General features: G+C 38.7%; 1 protein-coding gene across 4 annotated transcripts in view; it reads right to left on the bottom strand.

The window, feature by feature from the left end:
• The window catches only part of tmtc1 (transmembrane O-mannosyltransferase targeting cadherins 1), a 570,135-nt gene that overhangs the window by 51,121 nt on the left and 493,342 nt on the right, over positions 1–25,672 (bottom strand). For all 4 annotated transcript variants that reach the window (XM_039761862.1, XM_039761863.1, XM_039761865.1 and 1 more), the window contains 2 exons: positions 22,967–23,110; positions 4,943–5,051 (listed from right to left, as the gene is read on the bottom strand). In XM_039761862.1, the coding sequence (XP_039617796.1) occupies positions 4,943–5,051; positions 22,967–23,110 (253 nt within the window). The remainder of the gene's footprint in view (positions 1–4,942; positions 5,052–22,966; positions 23,111–25,672) is intronic.

The following is a 25,672-nucleotide window of genomic DNA, read 5'->3' as shown; positions in this document are numbered from 1 at the left end:
GCAGAATGCCTACAGGGTGCTGCATGAAACTTCTACAGGCTTACTTTCTCTGGCTACAGTTTGTTTTTTATATTCTTTTCTTCCTGTTCATCAAACCACAGCGTTTATTATTATGCTGGACATTGTGTTACACACTCATACTGTTTTATATAACCGTTAACAAATAACTATTCTTTACCTTTTTAATTTGTTTTGTTTAGTTATTTGCTTTCTTTTGGTAACTCTATTTAGCTATTGCTATTGTAAAGTACTCTATGAAAATGTGCCATATAAACAGATGTTGCTGTTGTTATTAGAACATTAGTATAGGAATGTGCCTAGACGTCTCTTCTGCACTGGCAAAGTATTTCCAAAATGAATAAAACAGTGAGCCTGCGCTGAGAGGAGAACTGTGGTAGAGAATGAACCACTAACTGTATAGCTAATAGTCAAGGCTCCAACTCCCAGCCATGTTGGCAATCACCTAATCTTAAAGGATTTGAAGATGAATGTTTGTTGATTAGTTCAATGTAATTATGATATGTCAGTAAAAAATATTTAGATTGACATGATGCCCCAGATGTTAGGGCAGCTGCCTCATAGCGTTGGAATCCTGGATTCAAATCGAGTCTGGCCATTGTTTGTGTGGAATTCTGCAAGTCCTCACATATCTGCACAGGTTTCCTGTGGGTCCTCCACTTTTTGTCCATATTTAAAAAAAATGTGCAGATTCTAAATTGGCTCAGTATGGGGGAAGAAAAGTATGTGATGTTTGCCAGTGACGGACTAGTGCTACATCCAGAGCTGGTTCCTACCTGAAACTGATGCTGCCAGCATAAATTTTAGTACCTGTCACTTTCTATTGGAATAATGCAGTCCTAGAAAACAAATGAATGTCTATGTTAATGTTAATATTTATCAGGAACTCTCACCTAAGCAATACAGAGAGAAGAGAGATGGATAATTACTTACCTGTAGTTCCAAGCATAGTTCCAGAAGATTACCTATTACTGGAATCAGTAGCAAATGTGCTATATTACCTTACAAATTTGCAATCCGCACTGAGGTTTAATAAGCCTTTATTGTGTTACTGTCTTTCCTAATGGCCTTATAAATTCTCCCTCACTGCCAAAGTATTTTTGATGTTGTGAAAAACCTTAAAAGCTATCCTTCCTGTCCAGCCAAAAAGCCAAGCTGGAGCCAAATTCTCTCTCTCTCTGCAGCAAATCTGACAGCCAGTGCAATAAAACCCCCTCAACAGGCAGACTTACAGAAGCTAAATTAATCAGCACGATAAAAACAGATGCCTCTTTGTGGAAACATCTATATTTTTGTTTTTCAGAACATTTCACAGATGCTTTTCATAAATCACGAATAAATCATTCATTAATCATCTTATCTGCTAGTAAATATGCCAGCCTTAAGATGTCTGCTTTGCTCAGGATCTGCACATTTTAGTGGCTTCATATGGCAGGAACGCAGAAAGCACTTTGCCGAATGTGGAGGGAATGTCTTGCTGTGCTGGTCCTGATAAATAGCATACCAGGTGTCTGTCTGTGCCACGGCCCTCTCAGACTTCACATTCAAATAAGGATAGATAGATAGATAGATAGATAGATAGATAGATAGATAGATAGATAGATAGATAGATAGATAGATACTTTACTGATTGCCAAATGGAAATTCAATCGTTCTAGCCGTGAAAGAGGACATAAAAGAAATATGTACAACAGTATAAACAGAGCAACCCAAAACACAATGCAAAAAACTGAACTATATACAAACTATTACTATAATGCCATAATATTATAAAGAATTAGTATCTTACTGCTAATGTGTCTTTTATAACTGGCTTGTGAGAAGGTAGGCCAGATGGAAGGTGAAGTTATACAGTTTCTTGGATGCATGGAAAAAAAAAAGACAAAGAGTCCAAGTAGCACCTCTTCACAAGTTGTGGTGAAATGAGCCAGTGGCTCAAGGCGCTCGTCAAACAACGTGTCAGTACAATGGCTGAGATATATTACCTATGGTTACCATCATCTTCTTTTCCACCACCTTCTGTAGTGATCATTTTATTCAGGCACTTCCTTCCCTTCTACAGGGTGACACAGAAAAACGGGAACATTTGAAAAACCCAATAAAAATAGGAGAAATCCAACAAAAACATTTTATTGACAGCAATTGAACCACTACAACTTGCCTTTTAAGAGACAGTAATCCAAATTATCAATGTCTGAAAATTACGTCCTGTAGATGGCGTCCTCCTGTACGTATGCATTCTTTCAATCTGCTGTTGAGGTTCCCCATTGATCGCTGCAACATCTCATCTGGGATACCACGAATTTCGTCTTGAATTCTTTGTTTCAATTCATTCAGTGTCCTTGGCCGAGTCGTGTAGAGCCGACTCTTAAGGTAGCCCCACAAGAAAAAATCACAAACGGACAAACCCGGTGATCTTGAGGGCCAGGGAATGTCACCGAATCTTGAGATGACACGGTTACCGAACAATTCTCGCACAGCTGCCATTGATCGTCTTGCAATTGATTACTAAATTACTAAATGGCGAGATTGTTTACAGCTCAAAGTCCCTGTTCCGCAGGGCTGCCAACTGTACATGGCTGCCACTACGCATTTCAAAAGTTCACGTTTTTCTGTGTCACCCTGTACATGATTTACACTATACTGGAAGAGTTATTTGAGGTCTACTTTGGATCTCCACTATTAAAAGCACACTTAATGTGAGCAGCAACATGGATTAGTTAGGCATACTATGAATGTTGCTTTGTGTTTATCTCCATACTTATCTGTTAGTAATGTTTTTAGTAGTTTGGTGTCCTTATTGTTCATTTTGGGTTTGGGAACAGCTCAAGGGTGTCCTGATCATCTATACTATGTCTAACTAACCCATGTTACTGTTCATATTAAATGTGCTTTCAACTGAGCAGATACAAAGTAGACCTCTATTAACACATTCTCCTCTATAGTGTAAATTACCATTTATTATTTAAGATAATTGTTATTTTTAAATTTACAAGTATGCTTACTCAAGGCCATATTAGTGTATGGCACACCTACTTGACCTACTAGGTATATATGTTAGTCATGCTACAAAGCCAGTCAAAAACAGAAAATTTATTTTTTTATATGGCATTTTTGTAATATGGAGTTCAGTTGCTGCTGATATGCAACACAAGAAGGGTGCACATCATTTTCTACCTGAGACTCAAGTTTCTGAATAAAGTATGCAGGCAATGCAGTACACTACTGGACTTTAATGGCCTAGGTGGCCAGCTCCGTCCCTGCCACTGACCTTCTGTTTGTCCCTGAGGAGGTCATTTAATCTGACTGTGTTCCATCTGTGACAAATGTATGTGGACAATTTTACTGCAATGTACCACATCCCTATACTGTTTAGTTGCCTTGAATAAAGGCATCAGTTAAAGGTAAAACAATAATAAAGGTCATATCGTGGAGCTACACATACAGAACACACCATACACATAGAAGCGTCACTTCTGTCAAGGGCTTTCTTCAACAAATTGTTTTATTATTTTGTCAAATTTAGTCAGACCCACTTTGTTCCAATAAATTCACTGAATTTGCAGATGTTTGCTTGTGTGAATGTTTTGGACAGAAATTGAATGTGTGAGGAAATGTTTTGTAACGTTTGTGTGAAGCTTAGTTTTGAACATCATTTTAACTCTACATCCTCAGCAAAGACCTTGTTTTAAAATAACTTTACATGTTATCTTCATTAATTGAAATGCTTCTCTTAAATCTATTCTTAGTCTTTCTGTTTTGTTGAGAATAAAAACATGACCGGCTGCTTCACCACTCCAGCAGACCAGATTCAGATCCTAGCTTATCTGTGTGGACTCGGCAGATTCTTAGGTTGTTCACGTAGAATCTTCTGGTTTGCTCTCACATCTCACAGATGTATGATTAACTGTACAGTAACTAACAGCTCTTTGGCTGTGTGCCTGCCTTGTACCGAATGCTGCCCTGTGAGTAGATAGCTTCAGAAATATGAGGAATGAATGAATTACAGTGTGGGCCCATCAATGGCAATAGTATTGGTCTATAAAGAACAACTCTGTCATTTTAGCCGCTATTGTTATTTTAGATATGGTGCCTTTCACCATTATTGTCATTTTTGTGCACATTGCAGGCACAATATAGGACAACTTCTTCCATAGTCAGTCAGTCAGTCAGTCATTTTCCAACCCACTATATCCTAACACAGGGTCACGGGGGTCTGCTGGAGCCAATCCCTCCAAGCACAGGGCGCAAAGCAGGAACAAATCCCTGAGCAGGGCGTCAGCCCACCGCAGGGCACACACACTAAGGACAATTTAGGATCGCCAATGCACCTAACCTGCATGTCTTTGGACTGTGGGAGGAAACCCACGCAGACACAGGGAGAACATGCAAACTCCACACAGGGAGGACCCAGGAAGCGAACCCAGATCTCCTTACTGCGAGGCAGCAGCGCTAGATTGTGCCAACCTCTTCCATATGTATTACTTATTATATGACTGACACCTTTACCCAAATGACTTACAATATTTGAGATAGAACTTTTTCCCCAAACAGAGCGCTGGCATGTGACGTGACTTGCTCATTGCCACACAAAGCCAGTAGCAGGCAGGGTAGACTGAGGGTTTGAAGTCCAAATCCTGATCCACTATACCACACTGCCTGCCATGAAATCCTGCCATGCTTTAAAGTGACTCACACTTAATCACAAAGCAAATTACGGGTGGGTGATTGAAAACTAATAGGACACACAATTTAGTATGAAATGTGTTTGGTTGGGCATTATGAGTAAATACATTTAAAAAAATGTGCCTGGAAAAAAAACGACACTTAAAACATTATGTAATACACCAGTCACAGCAAGTCTCCAACACCTATTAAGAAAAAACGCCTTACTAAGAGAGTGTGTAACAAGAACCTGCCTTACCTGTTCAGCAAGGAGTGACGCTAGACTAGAATATGCATCTGCAAAATGGGGGCCATGCTGTATAGAGCTCCTTAATAGTTGTTCAGCCTCTTCCTCCTTCCCCTTCGATCTGGAAATATAGAGCACACTTTGTTCAAATAAGAGGTGCTTGGCTAACAACAACAAAGGCTAAAATTAGTTTTCTGGATTTGCTCAGGTTGGCCTGTTCTCTTAAATCCCTGCTCCCATTTAATTTGTGTGGTCTTGGCCATCATTGCAGATGAGATCTTTTCTCATGTTCATGTTTATTACTGTTAGTACCATGACACTGATGTTGACTCGTTTCAAAATAACGCCATCCACAGAAAAGAAGGATGAATCATTCAGTGCAACAGACACTCACATGGGAGAAACCCTTTTATTACAATTAAAGTGGCATTGAACATTCATCGGGGAGAGAAAATGTATTGTTACTAGATTGGGATTTATCTTATAAATCATACGCGTCTCTGTGCCTTTCCATTTTACATGAATGTTTCTACTCATATAATCATAGCAACTTGGAAGAGCTTGAAGAGCTTTCTTGAACAGCTCCATATTGACAATCTGAAATGCTTAGCTATAGGCCTCCAAACTAGATGCCATGGGTGATCCATTATTTTTATTGGGAAATTTGTGGAATGTTTCCATAGACACACAGTTGTCCACACATTTTTTTTTAATGAATTCAGATACGATGTTTGAATCTTCTTCCAGATTTGTGTCTCAGTTTACGGAATTGAATTAATCCCGTAGTTTGTCCACCATTGATCCACTTGTCTTATGGGTCCTTACACTTCAGACTTTGCTTGTAAGTTGTATCCAGAATTACTAAGGGTAGTCTTCCTGTCTGAGGTGAGGGCAGGCTAGCGTAGCGGGCAGCAAGAGTCTTTTACAGCTCATCCAAACCACATCAGTCTGTTTCTTTATACCAAAAGATTTCATCATCTCCATACAAATCATTTGCCTCAGCTCTGCTCATGTCTACCCACTTTTCAGTTTAGACTTGTATTTTCTAAACCTTCTGTTAATCTGTTCAGTGTTGCTAGGAGTTGACAGGGGTTGGCAATCCTAGTCCTAGGGGGGCTTCAGTAGCTCCAAGCTTTAACTTCAACCAGTTTCTTAATTAGAAACCAATTCTTGTGGTTAATGGAGCATGCTGTTTAATTAGATGTCATGCTCTCAGTTCCTGTTATTGTTTGGCTGCGTGAAATTCCTCGTTACATATGTTTTACTTTGGCAGGAAAATCAACAATATGTTTTATGAAGTGGAGGATTCACCAAGATTTTTAACTTTTTTCATAAATATTTTAGTAAAAGAACCATGTGATTAACAGCATTATATACAGGTGACAATGGTTCTGAGTTAGCTGCTTATCTCTTGGCATCCTTGGTATTTTTATCTTGTTGTTTAATGCCTACTAATTAAGAAGAAAAGTAACAAGCTTAAAATTTGCATCCAACAAGACAATGAAATATACAGTACAAACCAAACAGGCTCCTGCTCATCAGAATGTTTCACACTGTGAAGGGATGCCAAGTCAGGCTTGAGTTATCACTGGTGAATAACGTTCACAAAAGATCCTGGGCAGGATGAGGTCTTTGCTTCCACAAATCTGAGTTCTCCTCCTTCCATATAGCACTGTTGATCCAGCCTTGTGAAATTAGGGTGATAAAAGGCAGTAAAAGTACCACAGGGAACCTTGTAAAAGAAAGGCCATCAGAGGCAATGACTAAAAACCTCCTCATGCCAGACACAATGGCCACTAAGAGGTGGAAAGCCTGAAGTATGCATGGTGACTAGAAATAAACCCTCAAAAGAACGCTTATTAGCCTGTGAGAAACGTGACAGAGATTAGGAAGTCTGCAAGGACAAGGCTGACAGTACAGGGCTGGTGTCTCACCATACATCGAAAGGGCTGGTAATGGATGAATGACAGGAGGCCAAGTGGCAGCAGCAGCAGCAACAGAGATATATTTTCTTTTATTAGAAGGGACACTGTTCTCTACGTGATGGAGAAACAAGTGGAGTTCTGCTGGAGGAACTGAGTGTTATGTTGGGAACAGTAGTCTCGGTACACCAAGGGCTGCTAAAGGGACCGATGGCCTAACAGCCAACATGAGCAGTCATTGATGACAGAATTAATCCCAAGTTTCAGTGACTTTAGCATTGGACTGAAATCCACCTGCCATGAGGGAAAGTACGTCTGGACTCAAAGGCACACTGGACAGGGCTGAAAGGAATAAGGAGAAAGAGATATAAAAGAAGGAAGGAAGGTAGGAGGAGTGCTTTTATGGTAGGTAGGGGCTGGGCATGCAGATGAGTGACTGGTGATGAATGAAACAATTTGTACAAAATTGAATTTGCAGTGAAAGTCAGTATTTTGCTTCCCATAAAACGGTGAAACAAATGGTTTTTCTTGTCCTGCATAATTTGTGCCACTGACACAAGAAGAAAAGGGTTAATTTCCAGTCCGGAAGCATTTTCAAGCATTAATTCCGCATATGTCTGCCAGTTATTTAGTATTTAACTAAAGATCTCTAGTGAGAAAAACAAGAAAAAAGAATGTGTAGAGCCATAAGATGTATGAGGTGATTGTTGTGGTAAGATGATACCAGATGGGAAGTGACTTCCGGTTTGTATTCCAGTGGAGAACACATACTAGTAGGCATGATGGTGTGTCTTCATGTGGAAAATATGTAGCATACTGTTTTTAAAAAGCGCACTGTGCACCTCTATGATAATGGGAATGAAAGCCATAAATAAAATTCATTAGACTGACGTGCTTCCAGTTACCTGCATGATGCAGCTGTGATGAAAAACAGCTAAAGATGGAAGTGTGAATGAGGACTTTGGGAGCAGTGTTCCTTGTTGTCCACTCTAGAAAACAGACTGTGAAACCACCAGCCTTCCTTTTGCTCCCTGCATGACAACTCTGTAAGGAGGGAGGTCTGCAGAAGGTTTCAAGTTCAAACCCTGTTACCAGTGCATGTACTTTACTCTTTAGTAGTTATGGAATGTTTGCATGAGTCTTGTAACAATTACACTTCTTTGGGACATAAATAAGTTATTTGCATTTAAACCAGTTATTTATGAATCATGAATTAATAAAAAGCAACAGATGTTCTCAGGTAAAGATTTTTTAATTTTATAGTGCAAAATCAAATAAGAACAAATCACCCATAAGGGGACTGAACAGAGTAGGAATAGCATTTTACTAATGGGACTCTGGAATTCAGCTGTTTTTTTACTGTAGCTGCCTCTTTAGTCCAAACACTATAATGCTACTAAAGCTTGCAATGGCCAGTGTGCAACAATGTGCTGGAATCCAGTCCAGATATCATTGCTGCATAACACATGACGCTATCAGGATAATCCCAGCAATTCTTAATTAAATATACAGTATGTGTTCAGAAAATCGATGACAGCCTATGCTGTGGTGAATCTACAAAAAGAGTCTCGACTACAGCAAGTTCACATTTATTAGCATGTGTTACAGCACAACAATAGTCCTATGCATACCACTTTTTACATACTGTGGGCGGTAAGGTGTGGCTTAGAGTCCAAGTCCCAGACACGGGTCCCAGATTAAAAAGATCTTTTATTAGCACAAATTTCTCATATAAATAAGAATTATTACACTCACAATATGTTTTGTTTTTCAAGCCTGCCAAGCAAGTTTTGCCCACTTCCTTTCAGCTCTCACCCCTTGAGTAAGGCAGAGTGGCAGTTTTTATATAGGACTTGGGAGTACTTTGGATGCCAGAGCAGTGTACCCAGAAAGCACTTCTTGATTAGGCAGAACAGCCTTGAAACAAGGAAGCTCCCAACTCTCCCGGCAACTGCCCCTGGAGGTCCACAAGGATCTTTTCTGAACAGCAGTTCCCATGAACACCTATGAGAGTCCAAATCAGAGGCACACCCGAAAAGCACTCAACTTTAGTACTTCCTCAGAATGATTTCTTTCTTTCATTCTCCTCTACATCTAGAAAGTTGTTCTTTTTGTCGGCCTCCCAGCTTCTTATTACCATCTAGTCATTCAGTTGTATGTTTTGGCTTCTTACTAGCTTGCAGAATAGGAGGTTGATTTTATTATGGTCATTGACTTCAAATCCAGTGCCTTGACACTGGAAAATCCCTCATTGGATACGCATGTTTCACTGTTCTTTAGTGGCATCCAATGTCCTATAGCCACATCCTGTAGGAAGTCCCTGTAATGTATAGTGGATGTGGCTAGTAAGATCACTGGTGCCCCGCTGCCCTCCCTCAAGGACATTTTCAACACCCGCCTCACCCATAGAGCCATTAGCATTGCTGGGGACTCCTCCTACCTCTTATAGTCCCTCTTCAGCCTCCTCCCCTCAAGGAAAAGGTACCGTAGTCTCCGGGCCTACTCGACAAGACTGCCTAACAGCTTCATCCACCAAGCTGTCAGGATGCTGAACTCTGTCCACTACCTTCCCCTCTTGCCCTCTGCCCTGGACCGTAACAAGAGTCACCTTCTACCAAGTACCCTACTTCAGCTGGTATTATATAAGGACTCAGTATTACATCTGCTGCTGTCTGTCTTTTTGTACATCTCATAAACTACTCTATAAGGCACCTTCTCATTTTTTACTGTAAGTGGCTTTAGTACTAATGATTATTGCACATTGTACACAGGTTTGCTTTACAAGTTCTAATTTTATTTATCTTATATGTTATACATTTTATATTTTATTGTACTACTAAGATGAGAGAGAAACAGTACTTCAATTCATTCTGTATGTTCTGTACATACTGGATAGTGAATTGACAATAAAAGGCTATTTGATTTGATTTCATTTGACATTTTTGTCTTGTATTGTTTCATGGACTTATCAACAGATCAGGTTATAGTTGGGTAATCCTGATAGCTACCAATGTACTTATACCCATATTTCTTAGATACTTTTCCAACAGTAATACAACTATTTTACTTACCTGCAGTTGATTTTAATTTCTCCAAGACACTCTTCGACAACCCTCCTGTTCATCTGGGAGGATACCATTCCTGGGTAACTGGCTATATATCCTGTTTGTCAAAACAGCTGTGAGGCTCTAGTACATGGCGAAAAGGTAAGTAACGGAGTGATAATTCCTTTGGCCCTTAGAATCCTGCCTTTTGATATAAGGAATTTGGTTCCAGATATTAATCATTGAGGGCTACTTCTTAGATCTTTTATGATGTAATTTGTGGCCCTGGTCAGGTTTTCAAACAGGGCACTTACTTAGTTGCTTAAGCCATAACTTTGTCAGGTTATCTGCCCCAGGGGATTTCCAGTTGTACTCTTACTTTGTGATTTTAGCTATTTTTTCAACTGTACAGTAAAGTATGACAATATATCTGCTGTTATGTGTGCATGGTGCTATCTTTCCTAATTAATCAAAGTCTTCTTATTATTAAAGACAACTTTATCTTCAAGGATTCCACATCAGAAGTCTTTTACTTATTCTTGAGAATGATCGTTAATTTGACTATTTATCTGATAATAACATGATGGTAGTGATTGTTCCCCTTAATATACCATGCCAGCCTCTCAGTTTAATTTGAATACTAAGCTCCAGTTCTTCAATGTGTTGTTCATTTTGTACGTCTTCAGTATGATGTCGGTTTTCAAGCACACCTGACATGTTGGAACTACTTTCTTGAGTTCATTTAGGACTGCTAGATCTTTCTTTTATGACTCAATGGCCTCCTGAATTCTCCTTTTCCAGGCTGGCTCTGTGGATGGCCAGTATGACCGTGTTAGCTACAGTAAGGTAGCAGCAGCTGCATACATGAGCACATTGACTTTATTGTGTTCACTAAGGCTGTCAGTTCTATTTTGATTAGTTTCACTTTAATCTTACTCTCCAACCCACCTTGCTTCTTCATCTTTGACAGTGTCTGATATGGCTTGCTGTTCTAGTACACTGTTGTTTGTGACTGGTGGCTGATGCATATGAGGAGAACTGGAGGGTTTGTTCATCCAAACTGTCAGTAATTTGGAGTGTTTGTTTAACATCTGTTTGGATTTCTCTAATTGTAGATCTTCTCTTACTGGTTAAAGCATCTGAATTCACATCGGGAAAGATGCTCTTCAAACTATTTCTGTTCCTTGTGTTATGTCACCACCAGTCCGTTTAGCATCAGCATATTAACTGCAGCATATCACATTTTTGTATTGTTCAATTGTCCACTGTTGGCTTGTATTCTTTTGAGTTACCTCAGACAATTTGTGTTGGATTATACATGTCAGGTTCAGATATACTCTGAATCTGAGGACTAGCTGAGTCATTTTTTGTTTGATGGCACACCTTGTTCTCTTGCTCTAAATCAATTCTCTTTATATTACTTAACTGTGTTCTCGTAATTCTGGTATTCATGCTTAAAAAATCGGCTTGGAGGCCAATTACCCTTAACTCTGTTTGCCATCCGTGGTTGGTTCTCATCTCTTTCTCCAGCATGATGGCCATGCAGGGTCTTACCTAGGTGCAGAACTCAATGAACATGGCTGGCCTCGTCAGCATCATGTGGAGGTGAAGCTGAAACTTTGTTGTTATTATTATTATTATTATTGGCAGTAGTATTATTTACTTAATGTTTAGAACATGTGGATGGTTGTGTTCTGTCCAAAACGTTTAAACAGCAGTAAAGTTGCATCGATTATCTTAGAACGCAGCCTGACAGCTCCATAGCCCTGACTTTAAATTCTAGCCAGTTCACAACCTGCGATGGATTTATAGAAAAAGAAAGGATGCCAGCGCCACACAGACAGTGACCACAGCCTTGTTCTTGGCATTTGTGTTTTTTATTAAGCTAGATGCAGGCAAAGAGGCAGTTTGATTTTACTTGTTTGTTATGTAGTTTGTGTGTTTATGTATTTAAATGTTCTATGGTTTAGCTGTTTGGTGTTAATCGGTCATGCGCATGCTCTTAGCATGAATTCAGCAAAAATAAATTGAACTGAAGTTAATTAAATTGATTATTGTGCACAGTGTAGAATCCTCCTACCTGGAGGGTTGTTTAGCCATAAATACCCAGCAGAATCATAAATATTTTGTTTTTTATCTGTGTTACATTATAATAATTGATTTGCAAAGCTGAGACTAAGTTTGCTGTTTTGAGGGCTGAGGACGATACTCACACAGTGTTGTAACTTCACGCCTTTTCATGTGTTTTTTTGATGGAAGAATGGCTTATCGTGAACTAGAGAGATTCAGACAAGTCAGTCATCTGTGAGCAAAAATACCAAGTTTTTTACGCATTTAAGATGCAAAGACCTGCAAACAGGCCAGAGATAAATACATACTGTAAGTGTTTTGCACATCCATTCATTGTTACACCAGCACCTACAACAAAAGAAGAACCAACTCTAGATGGAACCCCTGCCCACTGCACCTCATTTAGACGTCTTTAGTATTTGGTAGGAAAAGCAAGGCAAAAACCCACAAAGACGTGCACAGAATGTGTAGAGTCCACACTGACAAAGACCGAGGTGGAGTTTAAACAGTGCTAATCACTGTGGTGCCATGCTACTCATATTCTACATATACAGCACAGCAAAATATAATTAATAGTACAGAAACCCACTTTAATAAGAAGAGTATAATAAGCCTAGCTTAGTCTAACAATTCAAATTGACCAAATGTGTGCAGACTTCCAAGGTGTTGCTACACTCTCAGATACCTTGTTTCAGGAGTAACGGCTCACTGTGCGGGAAAATACATCTTAGAATTATTTTTTGTTAACAGTGGTATTGTGTGTTTAAACTTACTGAGAGGAACTAATATGTTAGCTATAATTAGGCTGATCAAGCTGAAATTGACTTCACTCATTCAAAAAAAAAAAAAAAACACCTGCCCAGTATGAGAATTAAAGATTATTTTAAAGAGTATTTTTATGGGATAAAAGTGATACCCATCTTGAACTGTGCGATTTTGATCAGCCATCTCAGCATTTGCCAAAGTAGAGGCTATGGGAATGCTATACAATAAAGAATGTGTTTTGTCCAGAGACATCACTACCTAAAACATTACCCAGCATCCTTTGCAAAGGGAGACACCTTTAGGTCTGATCTAATTCATTTGTCAGAAACTTCCAGAAAGAATGACCACTAGCTATAACAATCAGATACACGCGCCTTGGAGGAGGAAGTCAGCTACAGATCGTTATTACAGCTGACCCGGTGGCTCCTTACGTTTGGAGATGAACTGCCTGCTTAATGAGATTAATTGTTAACTACTTTCAGCACCACCAGCCAGTCAGACTTGGGCTTCTCTAGATTGCACAAACTTCTATTGCCATTCTGAGCCACCTTCTGCTCGTAGTAGAATAAATCATAACCTGAATCTGCCAACTCCTGCGCTGTTCTGCAAAAGCCCAATCCTTCCTTTTGTTTACCATAAATATGCACAAATTGCAATCTTATTGTGTACTTGGGGGAGGCTCACAATAATAGTCTAAAGTTATGCAGTTGTCACTTAATTTAAAGGTGCCTATTTACATTAAATGTAAATTTTATGGTAGTGTCTGCAACATTTTCCCACTCATAATAACACAATATCCTTGCTTACACTTGCAGTTATTGCAACCAAAGTGCACTTCTCATATACAAAAGAAAACATCTGCAAAAATAATGAGTGTAATAAGATTCTAAAAATGGCAATCGGGGAGAATTCAAGGAAGAAAACAAAAGCGCTCATTAAAAGAGGCCTTCAGGCATTTTGTGTTAAAAGAATGATGTTTTGCTGTTCTGCTTAAGCTAACAATCTCAAACATGCCTAGTGAATTTGTAGGGGTCTGAAACTACGGCTAAGACAGATACTTCGATTATATTGTTAAAAGTCAGAACACACACTCTGCCAGCACAATGCCTTTCTAATGAATTGGGATTGGCCGACAAGGAATCTTCAGCATTGTAATGAAACATTTGGCAGACTCATTTGTCACAGCTGTTCGGCAAATGGCAACAACAGATAGCAGTAAAAAAAATAAAAAAGTTTCCAAACTGCCAGGGAACAGGCTCAAGCTACTTCAGTCTGTGAACTCAGGGAAATTCACAATCTAACCACAAAACAATATGGAAATGACCAGCATGCACATAAAGGCAAAGGATATTGAAGAATTCATTAACCTGATGAGAGCCACCTGCTGCTTGCACACACATCCTCAGGCCACGTACATGCCCATTAAAAACGTGATCAACACCCACAGCAGCCTTCGTAATTTTTGCTCCAGACAGGTGGGCAGTTTATAGTGTCTCTAAAACGCAGGCTGTGTGTCCCCCAGTGGTTAAAGCCTTGGGTTGTAAAGCAAAAATCTACAGTTTCAATTCCCTCCACTGTCTCGCTCAATGTTCCAGTCGAAGAAATATGACAAGCGTTTACTACTCATGATTTATAAAGCACTTCAGAATAAACACCAGCTTACTAACTGAACAGGTATGCAGCGGGACATGTGTGCTCTTCAGTAAAGAGGGGCCAGATCTCAACACAAGTGATCGATCCACTGACTGCATCTTGGAAAAAACTACAGCATAGCAAAAGAAACTGGTTACAGCGGTAATATTACTGCCTTGTATCGGTTATCAGATTTAGTTTATCATGCCAAGTAAGGACAACTAGACTGTTAGGTGAGTACATTCATCTATGAGTGTAGGTTTGCACTTCCTGGCTACTTACACCAGTACTGGGATGGCTGTGATGGACTATAAGGGGCTACAGGATCGGCAGGAATTGTCAATGATATTCAATACAATCACATATACAGAATGTGCATAATCCAGTTCAGAGGCACAACGGGCGATTGCTTAACATGGCAACTTTGGAATTATGAAAGAACTGGCGGTGAGTCCATCATCAGGTCAGTGATATATCTAAATGTTATTTTTTCTAAAAATGAATCAGAAGAAATCCTACCTATTCAGGAGGCACACACTTAATTACATATGTATGTTCATTATTCATGTAATCAAGGAGTGAGGATTAGATTAGATTATATATACTTGATTTGTTTCTAACAGGAAATTATTTTTTTTTTCTTCCTTTGAGCTTCTGTAAAGTTTTAAATATTATAATAAACAAACATCAACCCCCATAAATTTCTGGCTTAGATAATAAAGAGCTGCTGCCATCAATAACAGGCTTACAGGTGGCAGTAAGATGGTGAGACCTGTCTAGCTGTACCACAGATGTACAGTTAACAGTATTAATATTCAAATACAGCAGGACCAGCTTTCTGTATTCACCAAAGGAACACACCAATAGATCCAAAGTTTCCTGCTTGAAAACCCCAGTATTCATAACGCCTCATCTATAGCGTGTTCACAGCGGAGTGAATTATTCCTGGGGCTGAGTTTAAAAACAGGCCTCCCCCTTCTAGTCTGCAATGTGAATGAATTCAGACTACACCTCAATGTCTGGATCACACATTTAACCTTTAATTGTAATGTACTTGCTTTTTAAATATATCTGATTTACATCCCTTTCCACTCTGTCTGATCGTGTCAGATATAACCAGTCAAGCATTAAATGGCATCTGAAGGTTTAAGCCGGTTCTCTGCAATACAAAAATGCCACAATACCTGAACTTGCGATAACTCACCATGTAGTTCTTTCAACTTGAAAGTTGGAGTTCTGTAAACTTAAAAATCAATTGAGGTGGACCAGTCCTGAATCACTTCCACCTGATGTTTACCTCGCTCCGGATTTTTGCCCTTGCTATCCTCAGATGAGCTGTTCCTCCATGTGAGATAGCTCCTTTGGTGGCAGAGTTCACAGTGATGCCAGCTAGGACAGAAATATTTAATATATCCATCCCACTTATGTTACTACTACTAATAATAATTCTTTGCATTTATATAGCTATTCCTCAAAGTCTTACATTCCCAAATGTTATGGACATAAGGTAGTCTTTGAATCCTCAGTGCTCACCATCAGACATCTCTCAAGTTCACAGCTCATTCGAAAGGCAATTCAGACGAGCTGAAGCTCAGGTCAGTGATCACAGCAGCATATACTCAATTCAAAAATCCATTAAAAATATATATACAGTATAGTAACATAGTAGCAAGCCAGGGGCCAAATCTTAACATTAATATTTAATAACAAAAAATAAGCTTATAAATGAAAAACACTGCCACATGGCCCAATGCTCAGAAGTGGTAGCTTTTCACCTTGTCTGTAGTTTTGCATGATACTGTGCTACTGGACTTCATCACTGAAAACCCTGAATATGGATTCAGATACCAAGAGCTTAGTGGAAAGTTACCAGTGGCATTTTCCATTAAACATATTCAGTGGTGGAAATTTTCTAAATACAGTAGTCTTTCCTAATACAAGCTCCTTCAGCGCTGAGAGGAACCACACAACCCACAACCCTGTAACGTTGGGACCAAACCACTGCACATTACAGAATAAACAGTATCTCATATAAACTGATACAGATTCACTCCAGGCTGCACTTCCTGCTTCTAAACAAGTTATGCAAGGAAAGAGCAAGTGGCAGGCTGGGTAATGATACAGTGTCTACGACAGATGTGGTCATCTCCTGCATACAACCTGTTCATATAATGAAAATTTAAATTAGTAATAGATTAAAAATAACCTAAAAACACCCATGAGAAGCATATTGTTAAAAAACGCTTCTTTGACTCGGCAGCAGCTTTAAAACTTACAAACATTTTAAGCAATCAATTCGTTTATGGTGGCAACTACAATAGCGAGGATAGTGTAAATAGTAGGGTGGAAAGATTTAATACTAAAGTGAGAGCTGCTGTTGACAAAGTTGCACCTGAAAAGACAGTTAAAAATCTTCTAGCATTGTTATACCATGGAAGACCCAAAGAGTGTCTGATTTAAAGAGAACATGCCGTAGAGCTGAGCGTAAATGGAGGAAGACTAAACTAACTATCCACTATGAAATATTAAAAGTTAAAATAACAGAATACAATAACACTGTCCGTCTTGAGAGGCGCTGCAATTTCTCTAAGATTATAAATTACAATGCTAGTAATCCCAGAGTCTTATTTTCTACAATTGATCGCCTACTAAACCCAGGTAACTCAAAGTAATGCCTCCTAAGTGCTTCCAGTGAAACCTGTGAGGCTGTCGCTGTATTTTCAATCAAAAATTAATGATATTAGAAATAACATAGTATATCTCCCCAACACTAAGGATCCTCCTAAACCCCGGCATTCCGTTATAAACAAATTAAACTCTTTCACTAGGATAGATTTACCTGAATTACAAAAAATAATATCTCAATTAAAACCCTCCACCTGCATCCTTGACCCAATACCAACAAATTTTTTCAAAGAAATATCAGGCGTGCTAATTGACAATATTCTGGACATAGTAAATTCGTCATTAGATACGGGGGTCTTCCCAGACTGTCTTAAGACTGCTGTAGTTAAACCCCTTTTTAAGAAACATAATCTGACCCTCTGCTTTTGAAAATTTTAGACCCACCTCTAACCTGCCTTCTTAAGTAAAGTTCTGGAGAAGGCAGTCATTATGCAGTTAAATGACCACCTCAATAAACATGCTATTCTTGATAAATTTCAGTTGGGTTTTAGAACAAATCACAGCACAGAAACTGCACTCGTTAAAGTAGTAAATGATTTGCAGTGAATGCAGACAGAGGCCATTTATCTGTTCTCATCCTCTTAGATCTGAGTGCTGCATTTGACACCATTGATCACAACATTCTTAGAAATCGCCTTAGTCAATGGGTGGGCCTCTCTGGCAGTGTCTTAAATTGGTTTGAATCCTACCTGACAGGGAGAAAATTTTTGTTAGTTTGTAATTACAATTCAAAGACACATGATATCCATATGGTGTTCCACAAGGCTCTATCCTGGGTCTGCTGCTCTTTTCAATCTACATGCTTCCGTTAGGTCAGATTATCTCAGGGCACAACGTGAGCTACCACAGCTATGCTGATGACACACAGCTGTACTTATCAATAGCACCTGATGACCCCGATTCTCTTGATTCACTAACACAATGTCTGACTAGTATCTCAGAATGGATGAATAAGAACTTTCTTAAGCTAAATAAAGAGAAAACTGAAATCTTAGTGATTGGCAATAATGGATACAATGAGGCTATTAGAAATAAACTGGATACATTAGGATTAAAAGTCAAGACGGAGGTAAAAAGCTTAGGGGTGATTGTTGACTGTAATCTGAATTTTAAATCACATATTAATCAGATCACTAGGACAGCATTTTTCACTTAAGAAACATAAGTAAAGTTAGACCTCTTTATATCACTGAAAGATGCTGAGAAATTAATTCACGCTTTTGTTTTCAGTCGACTAGATTACTGTAATGCACTCCTCTCAGGACTACCCAAAAAGACATAAATCATTTGCAACAAGTGCAGAATGCAGCTGCTAGAATCCTAACTAGGAAAAGAAAATCGAACACATTTCTCCAGTTTTGATGTCACTACACTGGTTACCTGTGTCATTCAGGATTGACTTTAAAATTCTGCTTATGGTTTATAAAGCCTTAAATAATCTCGCTCCATCTTATATATCGGAATGTCTGACACCTTCTATTCCAAATCGTAACCTTAGATCTTCAAATGAGTGTCTCCTTATAATTCCAAAACAAAACTTAAAAGAAGTGGTGAGGCGGCCTTCTGCTGTTATGCACCTAAAATCTGGAATAGCCTGCCAATAGGAATTCGCCAGGCTGATACAGTAGAGCACTTTAAAATACTGCTGAAAACACATTACTTTAACATGGCCTTTTTATAACTTCACTTTAACTTAATCCTGATACTCTGTATGTTCAATTCATCATAATAACTATTCATGGTGGCTCTAAAATCCGTACTGACCTCAACTCTCTTTTCTGTTTCTTTTTCCGGTTTCTTTGTGGTGGCGCCCTGTGCCACCACCACCTACTCAAAGCATCATGATGCTCCAACATTGATGGACTAAAAGCCAGAAGTCTACGTGACCATCATCTTCATCAAGCCCTTCCGTGAGAACCCTAAATCCAAAGAGGACTGTTTCATTTATGTGAGGTAGATTGCCCAGAGGGGACTGGGCGGTCTCATGGTCTGGAATCCCTACAGATTTTATTTTTATTCCAGCCGTCTGGAGTTTTTTGTTTTTTCTGTCTTCCCTGGCCATCGGACCTTACTTATTCTATGTTAATTAATGTTGTCTTATTTTTCTTCATTATGTAAAGCACTTTGAGCTACTTTTTGTATGAAAATGTGCTATATAAATACATGTTGTTGTTGTAAAAATACATGTATTTAACAGAGATTGGATTTACTTTTATAGTATTAATAATTCATTAAAGTCCAAAATCTTTTTAAAACATTATAAGAATTCATTAATATTATTTTTCCAATTGGCATGTAAGGCCTGTGATGGGCTCTCTAATAATCATTTTAACATTTGTCAATTTTTTTTTTTGCTAATTAGTGCTTTATTAGTAGAATGCTACTGGAATGTTCTAGTTTAAAAAACAAATTACAAAAAAAAAATCTACAAAAAAAAAATGCATTAAAGTTATTCAGGAATTCAAAAAGTTTCATTTTTCAGCAGTGTTAATTTTTGGTTTAGAATTATCATTCATTTTGTGACATCATCAAATTGCTATTTTTTCAATTATTCTTGGGTGTTTCTATTTTTTTTATGAATTAGTTTGAATTGGTACTGCCATATTATTTAATGAAGAAACAAAATGGTGGCATAGATGACTTAGATTGTTTCCTTTTAAAAATAATAATGGAAGTCTCTAGTAAACAAATAAATGAACAAATCACTTTGAAAGGAAAACTTGTAAGGTTTTATTCTGGTTTCTAATTTTGGTATTACCATTTTAGCTAAATGTTTCTCCAAATGTGCTTTGATCCAAGTTAAGTCTGACTTTTCTGCTCTTCTCTCTTGTAAACGTGTCTGCAAATCTTCCACTCAACATCCACTCAATGATAAACATAAGAACTTTGGCTCATCACCTACCTGTGGATTTCAGCCAAGGCCTTGCATTCACAGGCTCTCCACCAACCTAGCAAGCCAGTGACATTAGCAGTTGAATTAAAAACGATCTCCAGCAGTAGCTGTAACTTCTTAATATGTGGAGGACTTTTAAAATGACCTTCGTTCAATCTACAGGCTCTCTCCAGACGTTCTGTTACAGACTACTTTATGCCAGTATACTTGTGCTCATCATTTTATAATCAATACTCAAGATGAAGAAAAAGTCACAGTACTTACATCCCTGACACAATCCCAGGCTGTGAAAAAATTCTAGTGGATTTCCATCACAAAGGATTTGAAATCGGACCACTTTACACAGTACATGTTACAGATAATGACAATGAATTTCAGTTTAATTCCAAAACATGACATTCAGGATGTTTCTAGTTGATGCTGCCAAAGTCTTTGTCTTGTTCTGCAAAGTTCATATACTGCTTATGTCCTTTCCAAGAATTTTTCAGTGCTTGCTGTCATTGTGGGAATCTGATTGTCTGATGTTCTCTAGGCCTCTCATCTCCTGCTGACCTTAATATGTGTGGCAAACAGCATTACTGCCAGCTAGTTTTATTAGTCTCAATGGTCTCCTTTCTTTAGCTTTTCAAATAAAAATTCATTTCTCTAATCTGACAGCACTCTTCTTATTTCCCAGTGTTCTTTACCATAGTAAACCACATCGATCCATCCTCCAAATATACTTATCTAGAGCAGCTGGAGCCTATTGCAGTAACACTGGCACAAATAATTCCTGGACAGGGCCAATTTAGCATCACTGATCCACCTAACCTGCATGTCTTTGTGCTGTGGGATAAACTAGAGCACTGGGAGGAAAGCCACATGGACAGAGAGAGAATATGCAAGCTCCAAGTAGGGAGCAGCCAGCATGTGAAACTTGGTCTCCTTATTGTGAGGTACCAACACTAAAACTGTGCCACCGTAAGGCAGTCAGTCAACCAATCGTGTGTTGCTTTGCCGGCACGTATGGACGGTCTGATTGACTCATTATCAGCCAGGGGCAGTAAGCAGGTGATCGCACTCCCCAGCATATAAAATGGGAGCACAAGGGTGAGAAAGAAGGGAGGTTAATGAAAGGATGAAGATTGGCAGGAGCAACAGCAGTAAGAGAGAAGCAGGCGGATGGGAATGGTGCTCTAGGGAGGAGCGTGTGTGGCTGGCACGCTCAGGGATAATTTGGGAGCAGGAGTGATCATCATGCTCAAGAGTGTCCTCTGCAGCCAGCGATAGGCACTGGTAGGAGGATGGTACGGTTTTGCTGGGTGCTGTGAGCGCGGAGCACAGCAGGTTCCGATGTCTCCCCATGGGACAGCTTGGATCAGTTGGAGGAGACAAGGGCCTGGAGTGAAGGGTGTTGGTTGATGCCTGTCTGTGCTGCAGGGTCCAATCAGGATAAGCCAGAGAAGAGTCAGTTTTAAAGGGAAGCACCAGGGACTGTACATTCTGAAGAAGATTCCTGCCTGCTTTTAAACCTCATTTTAAAGGATTATTTACTGTATTGGATTGCTTTTAAACTCCACATGGACACTTTTTTTTCTATGGATTATTTATTTATTATGGAAACAACCCTGTACTTCATGTGGGACACTGCTGAGTTGGTTTGTAAGAAAAAGCACTGATCACTTTGGAGAAAAAAATAAAATCTGCAGGGGTCCCAGGCCACGAGACTGTCCAGTCCCCTCTAGGCACTTTACCTAACATAAAAGACCACAGCCAGCTTTTTGTCTTTTTTACTTCTATTTTTGATTTGCCTTTTACAATGTCACTATCAAACTTAGTTGCTATATTTTGTGGTCTTTGACTTTGGCCAGTTAACTGACAATGATTTTTCCACAACTCCTCGCAGCAGTTCTCTGATGGTGACATTTTACAGATTACTTTTTGCCAGAAACAGTGGCCATAACACTAATGAGTTGATTACATCTTCTGTTCTAATTTTACTCTGGTATTTCAGTTGCCTTCCATATTTACTTCCTTTAAATGTCTTGGGCACCCTTGGGGAAGACATATATGTTCTTCTCAAGTTATCTAACAAATATTCGTCCATTTTTCTTTCTCCTTCCTGGTTTGTTCCCTCCACCTTCATTATAGTTTACTGAGCACATATTCTCCTTTTCTCACTCCGTCCAGTTTTAGCGTGTTCCTCATCAACACAGCACAAATTATTGCCTCTACAATCCCTACAGGAAAATGCCTCTCCATCAATGAAACATCCACCTGATCATTCGAATCTCTGCTTCAAAGTCATGCTAGATCAGTCTGGCATCATGGCCATATAGCTCCTTGCACCCCTTGGATAAACGTTCAAGGCCAGAGATGTGCAGACAAGTTAAGATGGCACAGCTGCTCTAGGGCCTGCATGTTTGCATTTTTCTTGGTCATATGTGATTATGTAATAAGAAATTAAAATCGAATTGGGAATCTTGCTAGAATATTTCTTTCTTCAAAGAATACTGTCCTCTGTTTAAACACAGCTGAGCTGACACTGGCAACTGCATGCTACTGTTTGGAAGCCATTGCACATGGGAATTAATTAATAGTGGGGAGCTGCATGCAAACAAATTCATCCTCAGTTCATTTACATTCTGCAGATGCTGTGCAACATTTTGGGTCAGACAAATTGGAATGTAATTAATTAAAATTTAATTGAATAATGCAAAAATAAATCACACATGTAATAGAAGATAATTAAATAACCCTTCTTAACATCTATTGCAAGCTGTTGATAATACAGCATGCACTCTTAATATCTCTCATAACGTGCATTTCCCTTTCTTTTGTTTTTCTTTAATGAACACCAGAGCAGTTGCTGCTTTGATGACATACTGATTAGTGCTGTATACCTGCAGGGCTGACATAAGAACATCAGAGTTTTACAAATGAGAACAGATCATTCAAGCCATAAAGCCTGCTTGCCTACTGTAACTGCTAACTCCCTCTAAATACATTTACAAAAGTTATCAAAGTTTATGACAATTAAACTTACTTCAACAGATTGCCAAGGTTGAACAGGGCCCGATTGTGCTGCAGGTTGATGTGAAGAGCTTGACGGTAGTATTGCTCTGCCTCCACTGGATCTTTGGTTAGGGTCCCTAGGTTATTTAGGGCACTGGCGTGCCGGGGGTAGAGCCTAGAAACACAAAGAGACAAAATGTAGGCTTTAGATATAATGACTTTAACAGCGCTAACTGTATTGTCATGCTGCATTTCATTCGGTTCATTTTTATACAGTTATTGCATTTTTCAGGTACTGGAGTCTTATAGCACTGTAAGAGCTTCACAGGTAAATGCAATTACAAACTTTATTACTAGGGTGTTGTACCGTGTTAACCGTTGTGAATGTAGTGAGAGGTCAAGCAAAATGATCCCGTGTATTGGCTATCTAAAAAAATTACAATATGCAAGCTTTTGAGGCAACTCAGGCCCCTTCTTCAGGCAAGATGTAATAAACACAAAGAAGTTTGAAATTGATTAACATAAATATGACCCAGTGATGTCTGTCCATTATTGAAGGTGTGCACTATGGGAAGTTGAAAATGGAGGCAAAAAAAAAAAAAATGACAGTCAGAAGTATCCTGAGAGATAGTAAACCATAACAAGTTTACAAATGTATCCCTGTGTTCTTGATGAACCCATTTTAAAGTAACAGTTTCAATCCAATGTACTAATTCCCTTCATAATTTTAAACACTTCAATCATGTCACCTCTTAATCTCCTACTCCCGTTTCTCTGGACTTTTTCTAGTGCTTTTATGTCTCTTTTCTAGCCCAGAGGCCATAACTGCAGACAGTACTCCAGATGAGGCCTCACCAGTGCATTATAAAACTTCAGCATGACCTCCTTGGACTTGTACTCTATAAAATAACATTCTGTTAGCCTTCTTAATGGCTTCTGAATACTGTCTGGCAGTTGATAATGGCAAGCCCACCATGACTCCCAAGTTATTCTCATAAGGTGTACTCTCAATTTTCAGATCTCCCATTGCATATTCAAGGCTAACATTTTTACCTCCTATGTGTAATACTTTACATTTACTGACATTAAATTTCATCTGCCACAAATCTGCCGAAGCCTTTATGCTATCCAAGTCCCTCTGTAATGATTCAATGGATTGTAGATTATCTGCCAATCCACCTATCTTGGTATCATCTGTAAACTTAACCAGCTTGATATTTATATTTCTATTCAAGTCATTTATATATATTAAAAAGTAGCACTGACCACTATGGGACACCACCCAGTTCTGATTAGGATCTTCATACCATAACCCTTTACTTCCTGTATTTTAGCTAATTCTGCACCCATCTACAAACTATACCCTGAACTCCCACTTCTTTTAGTTTGATGCCCAACCTCTCACATGGCACGCATATGTCCTTGCTCTCTACTAGCACTAATGTTTTACTATATGAATGCTATTTACCATTCTAACCATTTATTTGTTATTTACCATAACTTGTTCCCAATACGCAAATGCAGTTATTCTTAACTATTTGCTACTATGAAATTGGTTATTTATTTATGGACATGCTTGTTTCTGGAACTGATTTCTCGTGTGCTGTGCCCCACAAATGTTACTAGTCTGAACAAATGTACCTTTTCCAAACACTGAAAAGTTACCTTTTAAAAACATAAAAAAAAAGCAAAAAAATTCTCTCTACATGAAAAAAAAATTCTTACATGGCTCCTTAGCGGCAACTTAAAAAACAAAATGTTTAGGGGCAAAATTGATATGTTAATTATCTCTCACACAGCACTAACACAAAAACATTTACCACTCCTTCCTCATCAACTCGCCAGGATGACTTAAATATGTCACTGTCAATTTCTTATCTTCAGTTATTGTATTATCTTAATCTATTAATGTATTACTTATATTTCTGTACACATGACTAACAAACAGAGATGCAGTATGCTTACCTAATCAGCAGCTCTAGTCAGGGTATGCTAGATTAAAGTTGTGAATCTTCAGCTTGGATTTAAGAGCTGAGACTGAATGGGCACCACTTACATTAGCAGGCAGATCATTCCAAAGGTATGGGGCTCTGTAACTAAAATCTTGACCTCCCACTATTTTATTTTATTTTATAAATCCTTGTAATCATATGTAGGCAGGCATCTTGAGATCTAAATGTGCACACTTGTTTGTAAGTAATTGTCATGATTAAAGAAGAATATTGATGTTTTGTAGCCTTTTCCTTTTAGAGAAGTCATGTTGTATACTGTTGTCTGGGTCACATCCCGCATTTCCAGGGTTGGTCTCCAGGGTCATGTCCTTGATTCAATCAGCAAATGGCATAATAGGTCATAATATGCTCTGAGCCTTATTCAATCTGTGGATAAAATCCTTAATTTCATTTTGACTTCTCGTGTGTTTACTTTTCTCTTCTTGTCTGGTTTTCGACTTACTGCCTGTTATTTGACTTAGAATTTTGCTTCTTGCCTGGGTTTGGGTTGCTTTGGTTTATTTTTATTTTCTTTGTTTTGCCTTTTGCTCATATCTCCCAGTTCGTTCAAGAAATTAGTTCCCTGTTCTCCTGCCAAATCAGGATGGTAATGATAAGTTCAGATAGGTAAGCAGGATCTCGGACATTTAAGGCTTTATATGTTAAAAGGTGGATTTTGAAATCAGCTCTAAGCTTCACTGGAAGCCAGTGCCTTCCAGGACTTGGCCATTGTGTTTGTACTTTCC

The sequence above is a fragment of the Polypterus senegalus genome, chromosome 8 (assembly GCF_016835505.1).
Source record: "Polypterus senegalus isolate Bchr_013 chromosome 8, ASM1683550v1, whole genome shotgun sequence".
In the NCBI taxonomy this organism is placed as follows: Eukaryota; Metazoa; Chordata; class Cladistia; order Polypteriformes; family Polypteridae; genus Polypterus; species Polypterus senegalus.
The sequence above is the reverse complement of the archived record's forward strand: the minus strand, read 5'-3'. Positions and strand labels throughout refer to the sequence as shown.